The sequence below is a fragment of the Gavia stellata genome, chromosome 1 (genome assembly GCF_030936135.1).
Source record: "Gavia stellata isolate bGavSte3 chromosome 1, bGavSte3.hap2, whole genome shotgun sequence".
Taxonomy (NCBI): Eukaryota; Metazoa; Chordata; class Aves; order Gaviiformes; family Gaviidae; genus Gavia; species Gavia stellata.
The window spans coordinates 46,836,165-46,860,542 of NC_082594.1; the positions used below are offsets into that span (position 1 = coordinate 46,836,165).

Genomic DNA, 24,378 nt, shown 5'->3' on the forward strand with positions numbered 1-24,378 from the left:
ATTTCCATTGAATAAACTTTATGAATGAGGTTTATTACTTTAGCCTTTGTACAAATGTAAGTAGTCAAAGGGAAAGGGGAAAATAAAGGGCCACAAAAACCACATAAGAGAAATAGTGTCAAGAAAGAAGAACTGTTCAGTAGTTTCAGAAGTAAAGGCATCTTCAACATTAATTTCAATGAGAAAAAGAAATATTCCAAGGAGAATGTAGTTTCAGGTTTACATATGAGTAGGATAAAAAGAATAACACAAAAGAACACTAATTAGCAAAGTACACAGCAATTTGTAAAAACTCATCTAGGTAAGTCAAAGAGGAAAGACATTTCAATCCTAAAAACAAAACCAAAAGAAACCAGGAAATTTTCAAGCTTATGGATATGACAACATATTTATCGCTGAAAAGATGGTGAGAGCTGAAGGAATATTGAAATACAAGAGAAGACTGACATAAGGGAACCAGTAGGAGTATTTGCTGGCAAGTGATCTTCCTGGATATTAAAAAATGTATGTACATTAAAAATGAAGGGGTTGACAAACACTGACTCATATGATAGAAGGAGTAAAGGAGATGTAATTTAACAGGAATAAAGAACCAATGCATACTTAAAAAAGTCCATACAGTTCCTAGATTTTCCTAGAAAATGTTCCTAAACAATGTTAGAACAAGAGAGAAGAAAGCTGATGTAGCGTAAGAGTTAAATTAGGTACTGTTATATGATTTTCCAATCTTCTTCAAAAGATAAAGGACAAGAGAATTTAACTATAAACAACTAAAAATAATTAAATGGAAACTTATTTATCCCATCTCAAACATAAAAGAAAATACCATTTTCAGATTTGGTTCTTACTACTGCCTTTTGCTCAATATATTAATTGGGGAAATGCACACCATGTATGCAGTGCTTACAACATGACGTCACATATACTCTACCTGTCTCTGATGAGTTTTTGTTCGCCGGTGGAGGTGAAGGAATCGGTCACAATCGGTACAGAGATTCCCACAGACATTACATAAAATGATTGCGGCAGTTTCACCATCATCGTGGTTATCACACATTGGCTGAAAAAATTAAGAAAAAATATGAAATAATTCTCTCTTTATTAAATCCCTCATTTCCTTTCAGCATCTGTTTTTATTCTTCCCCAAGTCATCCCCCCTAAATTAATTAGGGGGGATAAAGAGCATGTTTGGACTATTAATTGTATCTTCAGAATAATCAGTATCTAAACAATTTCTCCTGGACAGAAAAAGCCCCAATTTACTACATCAGTTCTTCTCATATTCTTCATCTCATATTTTGCGTAATGTAGCAAAAATGTGTTCTTCAACAATACAGTTGAGACATCATTTTCAACTAGTCTGAGAAAAGATTTACGTGGTAACAATGGGTTATGGGCATGTTAATAGAAAAGTTCAGAGATATGAGTACTCAGGTCAGTCAACGTGCATGACATTTACCCTTAATTACTTTGATATGGTATGTTGACTCTGCTCAAACATGTAACCAAAGTTGTAAGTCATCTATAACCTGAGAGGATACAGTTGAAGTAACAAACTTCAAAATCCATCATAAAATTAAGTTGCTCTACTGATATAATTCCTTAAACAATTCAACACAGTTCCGTTTTGCAGCTCAAAATATCTGTACAAATAGACTTCAATGACTGACTTTGATTATGCGTATGCATATGTCTGAGAACAAGTTTCCATCGTACTCCCAGAACACGTGGTTTCCATGACACTGCTCATGCAACTTAGGACAGAATCCTTTCAACAGCAGTCCTGGTAGGGGTGGACACAGTTCACCTCAACATTTGAATATCCTGGTATAAAATAGGATTGGGGAATTTCAGGCTGGGTTCAGCAGCTTGTATCCCTGCTTGACTATGTCTTGGCTGTTCCTCTGACATTTCCAAAGCTCTACGGAAGTCCCTTGACTTTCTTAATCACCTCAGAAACTTTTGTGACTGCTTCCTTCTCAGCAGAGTTTTAGTCCTTGCTGCTGCTGCAGCTCTGTGTCTCCTGTATTCTCTTTCTACCTACACTAAACTGCTTCGGAGACTTCTTTGCTCTAAGCATCCTCAGTTGCTAGTAGGAAGGCACAATATTCCCTTGCCTCCCACAGGGACCCACCTAACCAGGTTATAAAGAGACCAGCTTCATTATTCTACTCTTTCCAGATTTTTATTAAAAAAACCATAAGCTTTTTGCGATGGTGAAAAATATAGACAGAAACTCAATTAATCCATCACATTCCGTATTAGATTTGTAAATCCTCTGGGTAAATGGTAGCTTTACTAAATTCAGTTAGAAAGTTTCTTTCTCTTTGAGGTAATAACTCTCTACTGAGATGGGGAAGAGGAAGCTAAATTACAGAGAAGTTATTGAGGAACACAAAAGAATTGCCTTTACCATGTGACAGAGATCAGATAGAAAGAAAAAAGCTCTGATAGAGGGTGTCATTAACTGAGTCAATCTACTCTCAAAAATCCATCCTACAGGTGTTAGGAAAGCCTTGCTCCATCCTGAATACCAGTAGAATTGCTACCTTATTGTTTTAAGTTGGAATTTTTGTCTTTTGAGCAGTGCTTATCTAGAACACAAACACTTCGAACATGTATGTACAATCTCCATTGGGGACAATAGGGAGGAATAAGGTTAGGCCAAGTCTACCTTTCCCTATCATTATTCTAAATTATCTGACTACTGAATAAATCAAAATAAACACAAAAAGATACGATTTTCAGTCTCACCATCTGTTTCTGTTGTCCATCCTTTCCCATCCATCTTCCTGAGGATAGTCTATCAACATGATCCTGATCAAGTACACAGAGGGATGCTAAGGCCAGCCATAGCTATTGAAAGGCAAGGTAGAATTAAATGTTTTAGAAATACGAAATAAAAATAAAAATCTCAGATTCTATAAACTTTGGCAGACAAGAATATCAGTGTTACCTGCCAACTGTATCATCGTTACCTGAAGCCTGCCCATACAACACAAGTTTTTTCTTTTCCAAAAGAAGTCAAGCACACAATAATACTTATTGAACTTTTGGGAACAACGTTTTTTCTTTCAGGTATGTCACTTTATGGTCATAAATATAGCAGTTAGCACACAAGAGACAAACAGTGAAGAAAGATCAACCAGAGTATCTTATAAAGAAATATGGCAAATACAGACTTGCATATCACTCCCAAACATTGCAGGCTTTGGGGGAGAAGAAGAAATTCAAGGACACAGACTAATAAAAAAACCACCCAAACAACAAAACTTCAGTGCAGTGAGATTGGTTCCCCTATGTTCTCCCCTCACTGCACGGGGCATTTGACACTACCTAGAAAAGGGTTCTGAGCTAACTATTCTTCGGAAGAAGCTTCTCTCTCTTCCTCTCCATTGACTACAGTGAAATCCTGAAGAGATGGGCTACATGAAGATAATTCGTCGGCAGGCCTGCAACCCAAACTGAAATGCACTTGACAGCTGCATTTTGCGATTGTTTTGATTTGAACAAAATAGCTTTAATTGAAAAACTCTGCTGGACTCCCCCCAAAAATGCACACCTCCATGACAGAATGAAATTCATTCACAAGGAGAGCTAGGCTGACTTTCAAGGCTCCTCTACGACCTGATTAAACTAACACAGTGATAGCAGGAGCTGGTGGTACTCTGAGACAGTGTCTTCCAAAGAGCAGAGAATATACGAGTAAGAGCATGAAAAGGACAACTGGCACAGCCTTTTGAGATGGAAAATAACATGACTGTCAAATGCTTGTAACAATTGCAAACCTCTTCTTTTACATAATTATTATGCTTGAGAAGCCAAAATCTGTACTCCCTAAGATAGTAGGAATGTCATAATTTACAAGTATGCTTTTCATGGTATTTCAAGCAATCTATTAAGGTTAAGTTAGTCTCAGGTTCTATGAATGATTCATGGAAGAAGTAAAGACAAAGAAAAAAACTGACCCCAGGTAAATAATAAAGGGCTCAGCAAATGATTTTTCATTTTGAGACTAAAAACACAGGTGAAGCTTAGCTTAATTGTCCTAGAGAATGTTTGTTACTGAGTGTTTTCATAATAGCCTTGAGATGTGGCAGCTGATGACCTAGAAGTCAAACCGTTTAAAATAATCATATGGAGAGCTGGAAAAAGACAGATGATACCTATTGTGCAATTTTCCACACAGATGATCTCATAAATTTAGTAAAAGGCAAGTAACACAAACTTAAAGCAGAATGACTTCAAGGACAAAAACCCAAATGTATAAGCATAACACTTATTCTTCATTATTTCAGAGGTACCCAAGACACACATTTAATCACAATTAATTTTTTACTGGTGTATTTCTGCCACAAAGAAAACTCAGTCTGCTGTGACACAGAGAAAGCAAGACTTTTATTAGGACAAACAGTGATTGCCTTAGTTAGGATACCTGTCCATTATGCACACAGCTAGATTTGGAGAATATAAACTGTATACTGTATGCATTGTTTCCTGCAACAACCTGTATAAGGAAGTTTTTTCTAAAATATAGGAAGGCTCTTGGATGGGCTCCTACTGCACATTTACAATGAACTAATGTTAAGTTTAGTTAAGTTCTTACTCTGGTTGTTGCAATGCACCTCACTGGTGATCTGTATTCTTCTTCCATTTTCGTCAGAGCTATGATGGTTTCAGCAATAGCATTCTTTGTCACACGGGACCAAGCTTCTGACAGATGACCCTGTTAAAGAGGAAACTCAATTTATTACAGCTTTTATTAATACTACGAACAACTAAAACTGTAATTAGAGCTGCTACAAGCAACATCAGGGTAGGATCTCAAGTTAGAATAGAAAAAGAGGAAGTCAGGGATGACTTTGACAATTCATGTGTTCTCAAATCAGACAGATCTGGTAAAAATTAGCCCTCAAATACTCAGGTGACTGGCTGAGCAACTATTGGAATAACTAACTTGGAATACGTAGAGGGCATATGATTTAAAGAATGAAAGGGCATATTCCTAAAGACCCGCCCCGGAGAAAGAAAAATGCAGAGCTGGAGCATAAATAAGTGACTGTGAACAACACACAGATTACAGTGCGTTCCTAGAGAAATCAGCTTCACTTGCCTAGCTCAGCCCTCCTGAGTACTCTCCACTGTTTCTATATTTGAAAGAAATAAAGAGGAGTAGACTGGAGACATTAGAACTATAGCGTACTTTCCAAACCAACCCTAAAGATTCTGAGCCTATGGCACTGACTCATACCCTGAAGTTCCTGATTCAGAGACTACTGAATCCTTAAATTCTTAATGTAATCTCTAAATTTCTAAAGCTCATGCTGAAGATGACAGAAATAATTGAGACTCACTGGACTCTAAAAAGGAAGCTACAGTGACTAACTGAGATGTAGATACCTAAATATTGCAAATTTTGAAAAAGTGAAAGGAATCCCATTTGTAACTCTTACAAAGTGGCTAATAAGACTGATGTCACCCTACTGCTAATTAGCAGCTCTAAAAAGCCTCAAAGAAAGGTTTTTAAACTAGGACCCCTCTATTTCCCACCCTCTTTCGGGTAACAGGGCCAAACCCCCAAACATGTTTTGAGCATGCCTAAACCACAGAGGTCCCTTACAAAACATAATCAAGAAATGTTGATACTCCCACCCTTGAATGGCCTCAGTCAGGTCTCCCTCATCTAGAATGAAAGGGAATAAAGTTCAGATCTCTACTTCATACAAGAGGAGAGGAGGGTCCTTATTGTTTGGCTATTGAATACTTCAACGTAAACTCAGTCCCAATCATTCCTTTAGGAGCTGCTACACTTTAAGTAAGCAATTCAGAATCTAGTGAAAGAGGGATTTATATCCATATCTGAGAGGACTGACTTTATCTGACTGACTTGATCTCTTTCTTTTTTGTAATAAATAATTACATATTCATTCCAAGTAGAATGGCTTAAACAAGAGAATTCAAGACCCACAACAGTACACCCAACAGCCAGCACTACTGGAAAACTATCAAGTATGTGGAAGATGGAGCCTAGCATATTCTGGATATGCATGCAAGTTGCCATATCTGACTCCAGAGCTTTAAGAACTTTTCACTCACTTCTGCAATGGTTTGTAGAACCAGATATTTGCAAATGCAACAGTTTCATGCGTGAAGGTCTTGAATGGCTAGAGGAGCTGCTTAGGCAAAATTACAAGCATCTGATTCTAGTCCGCCAGCCATTTTCTATTTTTACTAACCTCTTTCTTTTATTCCCGGCAAAAGTTTCAGCTCAGCTTAGTTTTCATCAGGTGTTCATTAGGGGCAGACTCTCCTGTCATTATCATAGGAGCCAGAATCCCATAAAACAAGGACCACAGAATTTGCTTCTAAAGACTTGCCCAGTACTGTTTTAAAAATGCTGCAGAAGAGAATCCACTATTTCCCTGATGTTTTCCCACTTACCCAAACCATACCTACAAACAATAGGTACAAATGATACTGGCAACAACCCCTGGCGGGGGGGGGGGGAGGAAATAATATTGAACAAATTACCGCCCCCCAATTCATTCCCAATATATGTTGCCTGAGAAAAACATATGGGCATATAGATATAGGGGGCACCATGTTAATCCTGGCATTTACTGTCTTCTGAGTACTTGTCTTTGCAACTGCTATTTTTTTTTGGTCCTAGTTTTTATATGCAATTTGCTAAAGTGCTCATAAAGTAAGCAGAAACAAAAATCCATCATGTGGAATCACAGTGGTACCTATAACTGACCTTCCCCCTCTAGCCACTGGAGCAACTGAAGCAAAGACTAAGTGATCATTTTATGCATGGACCAGCACCGCTGAGGGATGAGACGCACTTTAATTGTAACTCTTAACTAAAGATGAATTGTGAGATTCTGAAATCTTGTGGTCAGAACCAACAGTAGCAACTGCAGAGAATTCCCATCCAGCTTCAGCGACTTTGAGAAATAGGCACAGAATTCAGGAACACAAAAACAACCTGCCAACTTCTCTCCCCTAAACATATACAACACCTTATTTTTTTTTTTGCCAATATTGTTTCTGGGAAATAGCTGAATCACTTTTCATCAAATTCTTCTGCCAAAAAACTTGCCTGCAGCAGATACAACTATGGAAAATTTCAGCCCAGATGGATAAAGTAATAAACAACTATGAACGTAGATTTCACAGTAAGACTGAAAGAAGTCAATCTTAGCATGCAGTCTTAACCAGAAACTCCACATATAAAATCTACCTCGTTTCGTGAAAACAACACGTATTATCTTACTCCACAGACACTTTTTACTTTTCAATTGGAGTTCTGAGTGCTCAAGACTTAAAAAAATCAGGCTTCTAAGTTAATAATGTAGAAAATGACACACAATTATTATTTTAATCTTAAATTTCTGGTACAAGTGACTTATTTAAAAGCTTATTTCAAAACTGGATTTCTGTTTAGCAGAATCGGAACTCAGTTCCTACTGCTCCTGGGCCTAGACTCTACCCAGAAGACTATACCTTTTTCTTCTCAAGACCAACTCACATTTAACAGCTCAACCCAATACTAATTGTAATGGAAAGTAATGAAAAAATGTTTGAATATCCTCCGCACATTTAAAGGATAGAAACTTACTGCTGCCATGTCTTTAATGAGTTTAATAATGATCTCTGAAATCTGCGTAGGTGTTGAACCCTTCATCCACCAATGGCTTTCACCTCGACGAATATAGCTGCGAAGGATATATGGTAATACATTAAATAAATTTGAGTAGTTAGTTACTATTTGTCAAAATACACCACAAAGAAATAGTGCACATATTCAGCATATGATACGTTGTGGGTTTTTCGTGTTTTTTGTTTGGTTGGTTTGTTTTTTTTTTTAAATCAAACTCACTAATAACATGACTCTTACTGTCAAAGTGTTACACCATTTTTTCCGTTTATAAAACAAAGATTCCAAAAGACAACATAACTGACTTCAAAGAATGTAATTATTTTGTGCCTTTAGCTTGAGAATATATACATATTTTTAAACAAACCTGGAATTGAAGATCATTGGAAGTGTGACTGTAGTAACTCCTTTGCCTGCAGTAGTGCCAGCTGTCCCTGTTATAGTAGTTCCTTTGGCTTTAAGCTGTACAGTGAGAGCTTTGGCAATGCATCCCAAAAACATGTCCAAGATACCTAGTTTATTCCAATCTCCTTTTTCTGTTGAGTGAATGATATCGCTTATATCTGCTGGTGGAAGAGACTTCACTCCTATAATACTAGCCAGGCGACTAGGGGTTACCTCAGGCAAAACACGTCTTAGCAATGATGTTACCTGGAAAAAAAAAAAATCAGAACACCGCAATTCTTACCAAGAGAGCTGAAGTTTTCAAGTAAATCAAATAAAGTCCTTTTTCTTCCTCACAAGTTATTTCAGTAAGAAGGACTGAATCTACTTTCTGTACTTAAATCACACCTGTAAGAAATTCTATAAGGTTTCTATGTTACTTTGAAGTGTTTATTAATATACTCAGTGAGACAAGGCTGAAGAGTCCAGTACCAATCTCACTCAAACAATACTTAGTCTTCATATAATAATGAAAATATGCTTGGTATTAGGCTTAAGATAACACTGATACAGATGTTTGTACAACACTGATTTGCTTGCACATCACAGACACATTACCCACTTTGCATATAATCTTCAGATATAATCTTTAGATCTCATAAATTCTGTGGTAGAACAGTTAAAGACATTTCAGACTTCTGAAAACAAAGTACTTGCCTCGAGATACTGAAAATCATGATTCTCTTCCATGATACTATTTTCCCTCTCCTTTAGTTTTCCTTGCAATATTCTAACAGGAATTTTTTGAAAAGAAAAACTGTGCCAATTGCTCTGGATCTAACAGGAGCTGTCTTGAAATTATATGCTTCAACCTTACCAGCTGATGGAACTGGGGTTGAAATTGGCTAGATCATGCAAAGTTTGGTCCAAATCAGGATGTACGAAAGCTTAAGGAGTTAACATTTCATATCTAATTTCTCAAGCCTTCAACATACTCTTGAAAACCTGTTTACATTTTAAGAAAAAAACCACAGTATTTTGCATATCTGCAATATATCAGAATTACTAAGCGGGGCAGTATCTGCCTTCAGGCAAGTTGATACGTGACACTGTAACAGTTCAGAAAATTGGAAAAAGAGACGTAGAGAGTATGAGACATAAAAACTTCTAAACCAGAAACTAAATATCCACCTAGAGAAGGCATGCCACCTAGCAACAAGAAGCTAGTGCATTAACTGTACTAAAGCAAATATTTTATATGTCTATATATTTATGTTATGTACATATAAATACACATATACTCAGACAGACAACATTCAAGTTCAGAAAGAAACAGATATTAAAGCTCTACCTTAGGCTACCAAGAGTAGAAAGGAATTGTCTAGTTCCACACTACTACACTCATAGCCTGAGTGTAAGACAAAGATGCTAAGGGCTCATACCAGATCAACAACAGACACTGCTAATTGAAAACCTCTGATCTTACACCTGTACAGGCTGTATAGGCATTATATATGTGTAACATGAAATACCCAAACAACATTGGCTTTTTAGGTCCTGTCCATTTGACAGACATTTCAACCATGCTCTACTCTTTCAAGGTGTAATCTCAACCAGAATCCTCTGCTTCATCTGATACGATGTTTTAGCAAGACAGTCTTTAGTTATCCCATAATTCTAGCTGTCACTGTGCCTTGAGGTCAAACATGATATTAAAAGGGCAAGAATTAACGATGGCCTCCTCAAATCATGCAAGTATTTCCCAACATTTGAAGCATATGCAGCACATACAAATGGGCTAACTGTGTAGCGCTCTCAGACGCTTTCCCCACAATGAAGTGGCATGAGATCTTACTAAAAAAATAAGCAGTCACCTCACTAGCTTCCTTCCACACCTGAAAATTTAAGAATTCTGTATAAAAAGCAGTTATTTGCAATAAATAAATAAACCAGCTTTTAAACTTCATACATTTGAGAAATGGGACATTAACAGCTCTGATATTTAAAAGGAGCACCTCTGGTTCTTGCAATTATATGTAATAACTCTGGACAACACTGTCCTTTAGAAATAAAGTAGACAAATGCAATACATGAACTTTAAGAAGTCTCTTTTTTGGAATGTAATACCTAACACTGGTCTAAATTTAAGTATTGCCAGCCACAAGGCAGTCCCAACTTCAGAATCTGAACTTTCATCTTAAAAAAGAGAATTCTTAGTCATTGCAACAGAAAGGAAATACTTTAAAAACTGAACATACATTCATGGATGAATCTTTTGAAAACATGAACAAATGGGTTACTGTGAAGTAAGATTCACTGAATTCTGTGAAGTTCAGATTCGCTAAAGAATACTTCACAACATTGTGGAGGAATGGCTTAGTAACAAGGGACACGATCTGATTCCCACGAGCAACCCAGTCTCTGATGAGAGGGAAGGCTCGGAGGAAACTGTTAACTGTCCTTGAAAGCCTGTTGTGATAAGAGACAGTGGAATGGTAAACAAGAAGAAGGAGCTACATCCACGAAGAGGAGAAGTGCTCCTGTGCGTGCACAAGAGCACTGTACCAATCACACTCGCCACCCTGGCACGTGAACAGAGGCTGTAAGCCAATTATACAACTGTTGCAGACGTGTGTTCTTGGCATCTGTCTATATATACTCTGTAAGCTTGAATAAACGGGAGAACGACTATACTCACATTGAGATTTCATCGTTACTCCGGGTGGTTCTCCCTCGCCAACATCTGGTAGCAGAGGATGGTTCAGTTCGACTGAGGTCTCCGAGACTGCGGTAAGCAGCTAGAGGAGGGGAGTGGGAAACCACGGCTGAGGGAGGTGCTGCTCGGGCACAAGGAGTGCGGCAGACACGGGTGTGTGAGGTCGCTCCTCACCCCTCAGGCGCAGCTATGGAAATAGAAGCTGCGGCCACCTTGCTTGCAGGAATCCTCTCTAAGAGAGGGATTGAAGCACCTGTAAAGCGGCTGGTTAAGTTAATTAGATTGGGACAGCGATGGGGTCATTTTTCTGACACGCATATGCTGTTTTCTGTCTTGGAATGGCGGGACTTTGGAGGGACAATGTGGCAAAAAACGATTGAGGGGAATGAAATAGATGAAAAAGAAATAAAGATTGTCCGTGGACTGTGGAATGACGTGTTAGCAACATTGAAAGCGATGAAAGCAGAGCGGGAAATAGCCTGTGCCGCCGCTCAAATGCTAGGCTCAGGAACGGCTGCTCTGAAACCGCCAAGTAAGCCGGGACCTATTGTGCCGTTCTTTGGTATGCCTGGGGTGAAGGGTATGTCCGGGACTGTTTGCAAAACTGTTGCTGATATTCAAACTTATGAGACCCCTGACCCTCCCGAGGAAAGAAAAAGTCTGCCGCGGAGCCCCGTGCAGGACACGGGAAAAGCGGAAGCGAGCGGTTCTAAGCCAAAACGGAGAAATACTACGCATGCGGCCATGCCTCCTCAGAAAACTCTAACGGAGGAGGGCCCCGAGCCACCTACTGAGCTCATCGGTTTGGGAGGAGCAGCGTGTCAACCTCCGCCCACTGCGCCTCCTCCAGCGACTCCACCTTCTTTATATCCACCACTGCCCTCCTCCAGCGAGTCGTCTGGCTCAACAACTCCATCTGCCGACAGGAGTCGTGAGGTGCCCTCAAACGCCACAAAAAAATTGTTGCAAACAGTTATGAGACGCCTTGACGAGTTAGATCTACGTCTGAGAAGAAAAGAAGAAAACACCCCTTCATGGCTGAGGTACCCCTCATCGCCTCCAAAATCTACACGCTGGAGTGGCGTCATTAGAGATGCTATTTTAGAAGGACAGTGGAAAGCAGTTGATAATCTGGGTGGACCTCCGCCTCTAGCCTTCCCTGTGCTACAGGAGAATGGTCATGGGAAGTGGGAACCACATGATTGGAAGATTTTACAAGAAGCTCGCGCTACGGTCTCAGCATATGGAATAAAGTCTGAAGCAACCCGGCAAATTGTCACTTGGATCTTTTCTGCGGATCTCATGTGTGCATATGACTGTCGCAATTTGATGAGACTACTGCTCACCCCAACTCAATATAGCTTATGGGAATCCGCCTGGCAGCAACGGGCCGTAAATGAGGCGGCCCGTCGACAGAGGCAAGCGGACCCCCTCTATGGAGTCACTGCTGACATGCTTACGGGACAGGGACCATACAGTGATCTACAAGTTCAACTTACATTCCCATCAAACCTTTTGCAGCAAACAGCACAACTTGCCTTGGATGCATTCCTTAGTCTTCCAGGATCTAATATCCCATCATTTGGCAACATGATGCAAGGCGCCACAGAAAAGTATAGCAACTTTATTGATCGTTTGTGGGAAGCGGTCATGAATCACCCTGATTTAGATGAAACTGGCAAGCAACAGATGTTTAAGGTATTTGCTTTTGACAACGCCAATAAAACCACCAAACAAATTCTAGCTAGTTTGCCTAAAGAAGCAGGGGTAGATGAAATGTTATTGAGAGTAGACAGAGCTGAAGCTCAAAAACAAAGTTCCATCGTCGCCGCGGCAGTTCAAGGAGCTGTCCGAGAAGTTATGCAGCCCCTAGCCGCGGTGATTTGGAAGAAGCGAACCCGACCGCCTGGACAACCCTTTCGAGGCAAGTGCTACCGCTGTGGTGAGTCAGGCCATATCAAGGCCAATTGCCACAGCGCAGTATGGTGTGACCATTGTCAAAGGAATACTCATGCCACCGCAACCTGTGCGGGAAACGGGAAGCCGAGCGCGGAGACAGGCCGCGTGCAGAAACAAGTGAACCCTCTACACAAGACAAAGGCTTTTTACAACAGCACCAACCAACGACCCAAGGAAGCCTGGGAGTTGACGTGGAAACCACAGTAGACGTTACTCTCATTGATAACAATGTCCAGAAAATCCCTAGCAACGCGGTGGGACCTTTGTTTCACCCAACCAGTAGAATCGGGGGATTATTGCTAGGCCGCTCTTCGGCAGGAATTAAAGGATTGATTATATTACCAGGGGTAATTGACGCAGACTACACTGGCCAGATTTATATCATGGCATACACAGTCTGTCCTCCTTTGTTTATCCCTAAAGGTAGTCGAATCGCACAAATACTTGCACTTAACAATCCACTTGACTATCCATCAAAGGCAGATACCCTTCATGGCAACCAAGGTTTTGGATCCACCGGGCCTGCTGTTTGTTTCACCACAAGAATGGACCGATGTCCCACAATGAATTTAACCATTTCACAACATGGAGTGGCCAAGCAAATTAAAGCACTACTGGACACTGGGGCTGATGTTACAATTATAAGCCGAACTATATGGCCTACAAGTTGGTCCGTAGAACTGCCAACGTCACCCATTGCAGGCGTGGGAGGATAATCCACACCTTGTATCAGCAAACAACCAGTACAGATAAAATTTCCAGAAGGCCAACAAACAAGCCTTAAGGTATATGTATTACCTTTGCCCGGAGTGCTGGAAGCCTTAGTCGGCCGAGATGTCTTAAGCCAAATTGGTGCTGTTTTATCTACAAACCATTTTTAATTATGGGCACTGGAGTGCAGTCGCCCAACCCACCGTTGACTTGGACCTCCAATGAACCTGTGTGGGTTGACCAGTGGCCCATGACCGAGGAGCAACTGCAGATCGCTAAACAATTAGTTGCCGAATAACTTACAGCTGACCACGCAGATAACAACATTAACAGATGTGCAGAAATTATTGGGGAACATTCGGAATAATGGCGTTTGTCTTCCCAAGTAATAGTTACGCGTGATGGAGCCCTGCTTTCCTGGAGATGGCTGAACACCTGCCTGCCGACGGGAAGTGGTGAATGAATTCCTTGTTTTGCTTTGCTTGCCTGCGCGGCTTTTGCTTTAATGCCTCTGTTAGGGACTTCTGCATCTGCTGATGCATCGAGAACTTTATCGATGCAGCAACAGCAAGCTTTGCAAAAGATAACTGAGAAATTAGTCGGCAGGGTGTCACAACGATTCATTACAGACCTACCTATACACTTACTTATTGTTAATTCCAGTAAAAGTAGGAACCATGTTTTAGGTCTCCTAATCCAGCAATCACCAAGAAGTGTCATACTATTAGAATGGCTTTTCTTGTCGTATCAGCCTAAGACAACAGTGTGTACTAGAATAGAACTGCTTGCAAATATCATCATAAAGGGAAGGCGTCGCAGTATTGATTTAAGAGGGCAGGATCCAGAATGAATTTATATTCTTGTTAAGCAATCCTATTTAGATTGGCTTTTGTCCTCTTCTGATATTTTACAACACGCTTTTGCTGAATATACTGGTCAGATTACTAATGCTTACCCACCTACAAGACACTTACCGTTGTTACAGGACCAAGCGTTTGAAGAATCTCTGCAATTATCAGAAACGCCTGTCCCAGGGCTTACTGTTTTTACCGATGCAGGAAAAAAGTCAAAACGAGCCGCTATTACTTGGTGTGTTCAGGGACAATGGCATTCCCAATTGCTTACAGGTTATCCGCAAGATTCGTTGCAAACGTTGGAGCTGAAGGCCAAGGTTTGGGCTTTTCAGAATTGGACAACTCAACCTGTTAACATCGTCTCTGATTCCTTGTATGTAGTGGGTACTGTTTAAATGGATTGAGCGATCTATGGTACGTGACGTGAAAAACCCAATATTATACCAGTTGTCGTTACAGATGTTGCATTTGTTAAATCAGCGAACCAATCCTTATTTTATTACGCATATTCGCAGCCATCAGTTTGACTCTGGTCTGGCCATTGGCAATAACAGAGCAGATAACTTAGTTGCCACCACTTGGGAAATCGCCAAACTAACCTGTTTGAGCAAGCCTGGAGTTCCCATGAATTTTTTCACCAATCGGCTAAAGTTTTAGCGAGACAATTTAATCTTTCTGTTTCTGATGCCTGTGGCATTGTACAATCATGTCCGGACTGCCAAATTACAGGTCTGGGATTGGGTTTAGGAGTCAATCCTCGTGGATTGCATGCTTTACAATTGTGGCACATGGACGTCACTCATATTCCTGAATTTGGGCATCAAAAATATGTTCATGTAAGCATTGACACATATTCTCTGGCTATGTGGGCAACGGCTCAGACAGGTGAAATGGCAAGACATGTGATTAGACATATGTGCGCATCCGTCGCTGTGTTAGGTGTACCTAATGAAATTAAAACCGATAACGGTCCTGCTTATGTTTCGCAACGCTTCGCACATGTTTGTACCCAGTGGGATATCCGTAGGTCTACGGGTATTCCACATTCCCTGATGGAACAGACCATAGTAGAACGTGCTCATGTTACGCTGAAATCGCTTTTGCAAAAACAAAAAGGGGGAGACTCATCCCTGTGTCCAGCTGAACGGCTTGCAAAAGCGCTGTATGTGTTAAATTTTTTACGCTTAATGGGCGATCGCGAGTCCCCCCCAATAGTGATACATCATTTATCGCTGAAATCTGGCCTGCAGCCCTCGACACCTGTGTGGGTACAGTTCAAGGACCCAATTTCCGGGGAATGGAAAGGTCCTGCTGAAGTTAAAATGACTGGGAGAGGTTATGCTTGTATCTTAACAGATCAGGGTCCACAGTGGGTCCCAGCGTGGTGGATTAGACCATGGAAAGAACCTCCTCCTTCGATTGACCCCATCCAGTTGAATGACAACTGAATACATGCACTGTGCCACCTGCGGACAACAAGAATTTCGTTGTTGAGGATTAGCGGGACATTGGTGTCATGACCGTTTAGAAGGACAATACCAAATTCGGTTCGTAATGCTTCTCGCATAGTGGTAGCAACAGGTACGAGCCTGAGGCCAACTTTGACAGACTGCTCCAACAGACTCAGTTATGGTATACACGGATATGGCAGCAAATGAGTTCCGGGAACTCATCCACGTAAGACTGCCCTTTTTAGAATTCTGATGAATATGTATGATTTTTCTGGATATGAACTGAGGTGTTTTGCTAACCCGTTGGAGCACTCATGGTGGACAAATCCCCAGTGCTGCCCAGTGCTGTATTAAAGAATGCCTGCTTAATAACAAACTAGTTGTTATTAAGTTATTCATCTCGGAAAACCGTCCTGATCGCGGGCTCGGTACCGACTTTGTTGTTTCAGTTTTAGATGGGACAATCTCTGTCTGGCTGCAGGAACCTCTGAATCGGCGACTCTCTAGGCCGGCCCCGGAGATTTCTCTGGAGGGACTCACCGATTCAGTGGATCCTCGCGGGGACAGACAAGGACCTCTGGTAAGAATAAGGCATTCATTTTTGTTAGGTACCGGTTATTTGAAGCTGCTCATAACTTGTGGTTCATGAGAACCCCGCCTGGTGACATACAATTGCATGTATGATTTGTATTAATCACTTGGTTACTACGTTGCATGATTTGTATTGATCATTCGGTTAGTATGGTCATTTGGTTGTGCATGAATGGGAACAAACTAAATCAAAGTGTGCTGATTTGTTTAAATATAATCTCTTAATTATAATAGTTATAATTACTGTTTTAGTATGCTTAAGCTGTGCTATATCTTGTATAAAAAGGTTAATTTTGCAGCTCGCTCACCAAGCCTGGATTGCTCAAAAACAAGAAGGGGGAATTGTGGAGGAATGGCTTAGTAACAAGGGACACGATCTGATTCCCATGAGCAACCCAGTCTCTGATGAGAGGGAAGGCTCGGAGGAAACCGTTAACTGTCCTTGAAAGCCTGTTGTGATAAGAGACAGTGAAATGGTAAACAAGAAGAAGGAGCTACATCCACGAAGAGGAGAAGTGCTCCTGTGCGTGCACAAGAGCACTGTACCAATCACACTCGCCACCCTGGCGCGTGAACAGAGGCTGTAAGCCAATTATACAACTGTTGCGGACGCGTGTTCTTGGCATCTGTCTATATATACTCTGTAAGCTTGAATAAACGGGAGAACGACTATACTCATATTGAGATTTCATCGTTACTCCGGGTGGTTCTCCCTCTCCAACACAACATCACTCCAAAACAAAGGCCATGTGCTTACATAAAAGACCCCTATTAGGACATCTCAGCAACATCCCCTGCCAAGCAAACTGTGTGTCCCTTTGATGTATGGTTTGAGAAAGCAATTTATCCTGCCCTGTCCAAAATCCTTCAGAATAAGGACAAGAAAGGTGAACAGTGCTATTACTCAAAGGCATTTCAAAATAGTTGTACATTCATGATGACATAAGTGTTAAAAAAAAAAAATTCAAATACCTTTTATCATACACACAATTATAGGATTCTAAAGACTTTTTTCTAGGAATACCAAGATAGACAAGGAACAGTTGGCACTCACCTGTCTCTGCACCCTGGGAGAAGCAGTGTGTAGTAACGAGAAGAGATCCTGGAGTAGAGTCAGCTGCTGAGCCAGATACTGCCGGCCTACATTGGAACCACTCAATGCCAGAACCATTGACAGCAGCTCAAAGCAATAAGCGTCAGAAGCAGCATCTTCATCGTTAGGTTGCGAGTTGGCGTTCTCTTTGCTAGAGATGGCGTGCTCCCATTCTTCACGCACCCGGGTTGCTTCCATTCGTATGGCCTGGACTATATGAGCACATACCTATCCAAACAGAATCCAAATACATAGTAACTCAAAAACTTGTAGAAAGTGAAAGAGATTGTGTTTTATGTCCCTTCACAACTGTGACTAAAATGGAAAGTCTGTGAAATTTGACCCGTGCTTAAATTGCTTTTCAACATAAATTCAAATGAAGAATAAAATTTAGATTTAAATTTATTGAGTAAAGATTAAATAAAATTCTTTAGAATTAAGATTTAGATTTAATACTGAATTTTCTCATCTTCATTCTGGAAAATTTCATCAAAATAAGTCTCAAACCCAAACTTTCATTGACTGCAGGAAAAAATAATTTAAGAATCTATTCACTGAATAACTTTTTAGGATTAAATTTCATCAAACCTAAATATTTTTTATGACAGAAGTGGGGAGAAAACATGTGCAAAACTAAGAATCTAAACTCTGTCACTGAACCTCTCCTAGAAATTTGAGACATGCTACTATTATGCTATTACTATCAGCAAACATGAATAAGTACCATTTACAAATCAATTCTAAAACTTTTTCTTTTTAAATTGAGTCTAATAGGATAGGGGTTTTTATCCTATTAAAATGGATTTTTCCATGTCAATTTCAGCAGATTTTTCATATAAACCACACATACATACTATTTAAAACATAAACCAAAATTTGATTATAAAGAACAACAGAAGAACTGAAAGTGACAAGCAAGAGAAAATGAGAATATTTATTACAACACACAGACATTTAGTCCTGAAAGCATTTCAGAATGAACAAACCTGTTTCTGCAAATTTGTCAGTTTGCTCCGACTGAATATGATCCCTACCATGTGCTCCTTCAGGTCTGCGTCTGATGTTGCCTTTATAAAAAGCATATCTAATATTAGATCAAGAGTTTCAAGAACATTTCCTAATTACTGTAGCAATCTCCATGCTTGAAGTTTGTAGTTTTTTGTCACAGCAAAATAAGATATATAAGCAAGATCAATTTAACTATGGTTAGTAAATACCTCTTAGATGTATTTGCTTTCTTTCTCTTTATAAAAGGAAATTTGAGCATGAAATAAAATAAAATAATCAATAAGCAAAATAAGTAAAGTACAATTATCCGAGATTCAGACTCTTCATGTAGCTTAATACAAGCACTGATTAAGTCTTGGTAAAGCAGTGCGCAGAATATACTTTTCAGTTTATATATTTCACAATAAAAGAATCAGGGAACACACAATTAAGTTACCACATAGCAGGCGTGAGAAAAATACATTTTTACAAAATGAATAATTCAGTCATGGAACTTATTGCCACAAGGTACTGGGTAGAGCAAAACCATATATCATCTGAAAAATGAAATTACTTTCATTGAGGACAGTCCAATTTTAGCTATTAAACATGACAGTCCAGATACAGTGACCTTTTCAGGAACACTTCTTAAACTAATCCTTGCTGGAAGACAGGAGAGTATACTAGGTAAAAGGATACTAGTGCAGTTTCTTAATACTTTTTCTCTAAACATCAACAGAACCCCTCTTAAGGCACAAGATAATAGGCAAGAAGGACTTTCAGGTTGACCATTACTGCAGGTGTTAAGTACTTCTGTAATTGTAGGCATAATTTGCACCACCATTGCTAGGATGTTTCTATTAAATGCATATGATCCAATTATAATTTACTAATTAAAAAAACAATGATAATTTTTTAAAAATAAGCAATTGTGACATTTTACTTCTGTTTTGATCTGAAAATTATGTAGCATAAGACATAGGACAAATACTGAAAATCATCCTGGATCATTTTTTCAGCAAAATATTATTGATAGAATACAAATAAATACATTGTGTACTTTTTCTTCTCCTTCTGGGGAAGACAACAGTGCTTTTTCTTCTTGTTCTGGGGTTGGCTCAGCATCTCCGGAGATGAGTTTTCCAAAGACCTGGAAGAAAGACAGTAAAAATTAGCTTATGTCAAAGACAAACTTGTGCAGATGTGACATGTTACATTAAAACATAAAGCACTGAAAGTCTATGATTTATAGAACTTCCACTGCATAACATCATTAAAATCCCACCTGGGATGTAATAAGTCGGAATACTCGCAGCGTCTCAGATTCACAGTTTCTTTGTTGAGCTACACTTGCAGAAATCTGGCCTGCTATTTTAATGCTTTCACCATCTTTCCATCCAAGAATTTTCACTTGTCGAACTCTTAGCGTGTTCTCTGGACCCTTCAATTCAATTTTGATGATGTGATTATCACTCCCAGGAAGTTCACTTGTTACCCAGCCAATATGTCTTGAATCCAAGTCTACCTATTAAACAGTAATACAAAGATGGGAACTGACATTACATCAAACAAAAAGTCACCTACCTCTAAAACAAACCCATCATATATCACTGGAACCAATACAGTATTTGCTATGAAATTTTCATCCTGAACAGTAAGACTGTCATGTTTAATTATAAAAATATTCAACCTCATGAATTCAGATAAAAAAATTCTTAAACGTAAAAAAATTGACATGTAGCCATTTATTTTTTGTCTTTAAAGCCTATTAGAAATAGTGGGCTATCTATCCCTTTTATCCTCTAAGCAACAGTTCACATGTTCAAAAAAACACTTCGAACTAATATTTGCTCACTACTTGTGATTACAAAAAAAACCCCCTCTATAATTTTACTGAAAATATAACACACAATTATCAGTACTTAAATTATTTCATCCTATTCATATAAACCCCTGCCAAAGAAATTGTACCTCTGTGGAGGTCAGTGTCTGAGATCCTTATCAAGAGATGCAGGACTGAATAATTGTAAAAAAACCAGATGAACTGTATCAAATTAAGTTTATTTTAAAATAAAGATTTTTTTTTTTTAAAAAGAACATAAATAATGTTATATGATTTAAAATGTGATGTCACTACTGGAAGCCAAAAACCGATAGGGTGCAGTTCCTCACATCATTGCTCAGAAAATTTTACCACTGACTGTCAATAATCCAAATAAAGTTTTGAGCCCAAAATGGTAACTGCCTACTTGAAACCTTAAATATCTTTGACGAGTCACATCAGTGTCAAAATACAAAACATTGTTCTCTGTGTAAAAAACATGCATCTATCATTTGGCTTAGCAACAGAAGTACAAAGACTGAATATCATTCTGAACTTGAGTCTCTGGACAGAAGTCTTCAGGTACCTGAAGCTGACAATTAAAATGGAAGGGTAAAATGTGTGCTATAAACATACATTATACCATATAACTAGAAAAACTCATGTTGAGGGTAAACGATTTATTTTCTCCTTTCTCATGGTGTTTACTTCTGCCAACTCTTAAGCTGCATTTCTCTAATGAAAAATGATTCCATGAAACAGATAAAAGGCAATGACAGTGCAACACTGAGAAGCCAGGCATCAGAATATCTAATAACGTTTAATAATACTTAATGCAATTATTTCAGGTATATTCAGATATAAGTACCCTAAAAGAAATCAAACAGCTCATTGGACCTTATAAGACACAACCTAAACAGTCTTTTTTGGAAACCTTCTACATGATCACATCCTTTCAGCTGTAGTAACTAAAAAAAAAATATCTAAGGAACATTGTATATTACCCTATTCTGTTTCAGTAAAAGAGTAAAAGCTTGATCAATATTCTGTCATTAATAATACAGAATTTTCCAAGAATATTATGATGCCTGATATTTGTAAAATAATTTATCTACCATAAGAAATGGAAACTATTTGCTTAGAAAAGCTCTGCTATATGCAGCCAAAAAATGATGGCAATTTTTCAATGTCAACTGTTAAAATGTTTACCTGCTTTATTCTGCAGAGATCTTCTACTGCCTTGCCAGTTAGGAAGGTCATTGAAGTCACTTTGTTCTGCAACAGACAAGCAAAATAAGAACAAATCACTTCAACTGAGGACCATTCTGACTATTTTTTCCATATTAAGAGAGTACATACATAAAAGAGAGGCAAGTTGTTTCATTATGAAAAAAAAATTTAAGTAGTGATCAAAACCAAGGACAAAGATTTCCAAAGTATAGCTCTCAAAAAACCTATATAATTTGCTCCTTGTATTAAAAGCTGTAGTTGAAATACAGATATATTTGTAACATGACTCTACAGATCAATAAACATGAATGTAATAAGTCTAGAAAATAGTTCGGATTTTATGAATACTCCTTATTTGAATACTTCTACAGAAATCGTAAGCAGGAAAAGTAACTTATGAAATAATTAAATTCTTGAAAATGCATCTGAAATTGAACATGCCACTGAGAATTAAGTTTCCCAGTCTTAGGTTCATGCAAATTGCAAATTTAGTTGGATTAGTCTGATCATATTAGGTACTGCTTTCAAAACCCCAGGAATTAGAAACTTTAATTTGAAATACGAGCTTCTGAATTAGAATTACAAACTGACTAGACAAAGAAAATGGTGGTTCTTGATTGATAAATATATACAACTTTGACTATGCACCTTCAATGAGAGACATCTCATTTCATTTTCCTCTTACCCCAAGATCTCTGGAATTGTCTACATGAACACACACATAACGTGCATTGATTCCTTTTACACAGTTAATTGTGATGTTTTTAGTTTTGTTTTTATCTTCATCTCCTGACTCCCAGAACGTTTCTGTAGATCCATCTGTTAAACTACCAATCATGGCAGGTCGGCTTGATGTTTTAATGTCAACAATGCTGGTTAGGTCTTTAAGACAAACCACTATACACAGTTCCTGTGAAGACAAATGAAAACATTTAAAATATCGGAAACTAAGCCCAAATACAGGCATTATTCACCAATTTTTAAAACCATACTGACATATCTGTTCTGAGGAATATGCTCTCTGAATTAAAGAAGAAATCTGTAATTTATTGGTTGAAATTATTCAGCCCTTTAAACCAAAGGAAATATTACTAGCTATCAGCTGAATATATTAGTAAATGTATTAGTAAATGGAAGATAACACTTTAAAGATATTAATTAAGAGTATTAATTCGTGCTCCTCAGAAAAACAGAAAAAAAAAAGATATAAGCAAGTAAGAACTGGAAGCATGCAACATTTAAAAAAATGAACTAACTCAATGAACCAAATAAATTAACTAAATGAACTATAAGAGATTCCTAAACACTTTACTTGCAAACAAGCACGCACAAGCACTGCTCCAAAATCTAGATTTGAATGACATACAGGCTAAAGGACAATATTTGAACCTCTAAAAGCTAAATATGAGAACCTGAATATCAGCAACAAGATCCCAAACTGAGATGCATTCAAGGAGATACAACATTGTGATAAAAGATGTTTTAATTCAAACAGAAGTGTTAGAGGAACTACAGGCTGTTCACAATTGATCCCTGCTTCTGAGAGAGAGGTGTAATACTTGCCTGATTCATGACTTCAAAACCAGACTGAATACTGATACTAAAACTCTCTTCACTATCTCCATCGTCAGATTTAGATAAAATATTGTTGATATGATGAAAAACATTGCTTTGGTGCAGGAACTGGTGATCGGATTGTTTGAATTTGAGACTCCAGCACCTGAAAACACATTTAGTGGATTTTGAAATTTTGAATATTGTTTAAAATACATAACCTACCAGTGAAATTATTAATTACATTTTTGTTTCTCAAAATATTTTCTATAAACTTTTAACTTCAAATTTTTGCAGGATCTTAAGTGTCTCTATGCATCATTTTGAGGAAGGCAGGAGTAAACTTTTCTTAGAATTTTAACAGTGAATAGAATCATTACTATTCAATTTGTATCTTTGAGACAGATAAACTGTTTGAAATTTTTCCTGTGTAAGGAGACTATCCAGATGACAGATTTCTGAGCAAAAGCTATTACACGATCATGCACATACACACAGATACTACCATATTATCCAATAATATGTATTTTTTTAAATAGTATGTACAGTACAGAATTTAAGAGCAAACACATTTTTCTATACGAAGTCTTTTATACTAGTATTTATATGCATAAAGACATACCTCCATCTTTTACATATATCTTTCCTATGCATGAGGGTACACATGCTTCTTTTCACACAGGCACATAAAGTTGTTTCAAACTTCCTATCTACATTCCAAAATCTTTTAATCCATTATGTTACAACATTTCCAGCCTTCTAAGAATTTTCTTAATTTGTGCTTACCTTAAGGCCATTTGCTGTAACGCACTACCACTGGGAAGAGACATCATAAGATCAGAGATTGTCTGGAGGAGGCGATGAAAAGTGTGGGGTAACGGATGAGCTGCTTCGCCAGCAATCACTATATCTGACAGAGGATGTTCACATACTCTTGTGTCTTTCTCCTAAGATGCAAAGCAATTTGCATGTTATTAACAGACTTCCAGACAAAAAGATTGAATAAACAGAAATAAAGACATTCATGATATATGGTTTAAGAATAACTGTAACAATCCTATAATGAATGCAAACAAAGCAGTTCCTGTCAGAGAATTTTTACAATAACAAGTTATATGTGAACATCAAACAAGGAACTCAAAGTATGCTATCCCATATTTCTCATGATTTAAAGATGTGAAACATTGAATTGCAATAACTTGGGAAAAACCCTGGAAAAATTAACCTATTCCAGCTGTTAATAATAACTTTTTTGAGCAGCAAAACCCAGCCACAGTCAACTCACTAATTAAGCTAAGGTCATCAGCTGCTTTACTTCATTAGAGCTGTGAAAATAAGGTATGTCAGTATCAGAACGGCTGTGCGT

At 38.4% G+C, this 24,378-nt stretch overlaps 1 protein-coding gene across 1 annotated transcript in view; it reads right to left on the reverse strand.

The window, feature by feature from the left end:
- Positions 1-24,378, reverse strand: part of MYCBP2 (MYC binding protein 2) — a 213,019-nt gene that overhangs the window by 9,768 nt on the left and 178,873 nt on the right. Inside the window, exons 65-77 of the mRNA XM_059820870.1 lie at positions 23,799-23,959; positions 23,022-23,178; positions 22,144-22,368; positions 21,438-21,503; positions 19,692-19,931; positions 19,458-19,556; positions 18,406-18,486; positions 17,381-17,647; positions 8,028-8,311; positions 7,622-7,718; positions 4,607-4,726; positions 2,755-2,856; positions 932-1,060 (exon numbers count right to left, since the gene is read on the reverse strand). Of these exons, the coding sequence (XP_059676853.1) occupies positions 932-1,060; positions 2,755-2,856; positions 4,607-4,726; positions 7,622-7,718; positions 8,028-8,311; positions 17,381-17,647; positions 18,406-18,486; positions 19,458-19,556; positions 19,692-19,931; positions 21,438-21,503; positions 22,144-22,368; positions 23,022-23,178; positions 23,799-23,959 (2,028 nt within the window). The remainder of the gene's footprint in view (positions 1-931; positions 1,061-2,754; positions 2,857-4,606; positions 4,727-7,621; positions 7,719-8,027; positions 8,312-17,380; positions 17,648-18,405; positions 18,487-19,457; positions 19,557-19,691; positions 19,932-21,437; positions 21,504-22,143; positions 22,369-23,021; positions 23,179-23,798; positions 23,960-24,378) is intronic.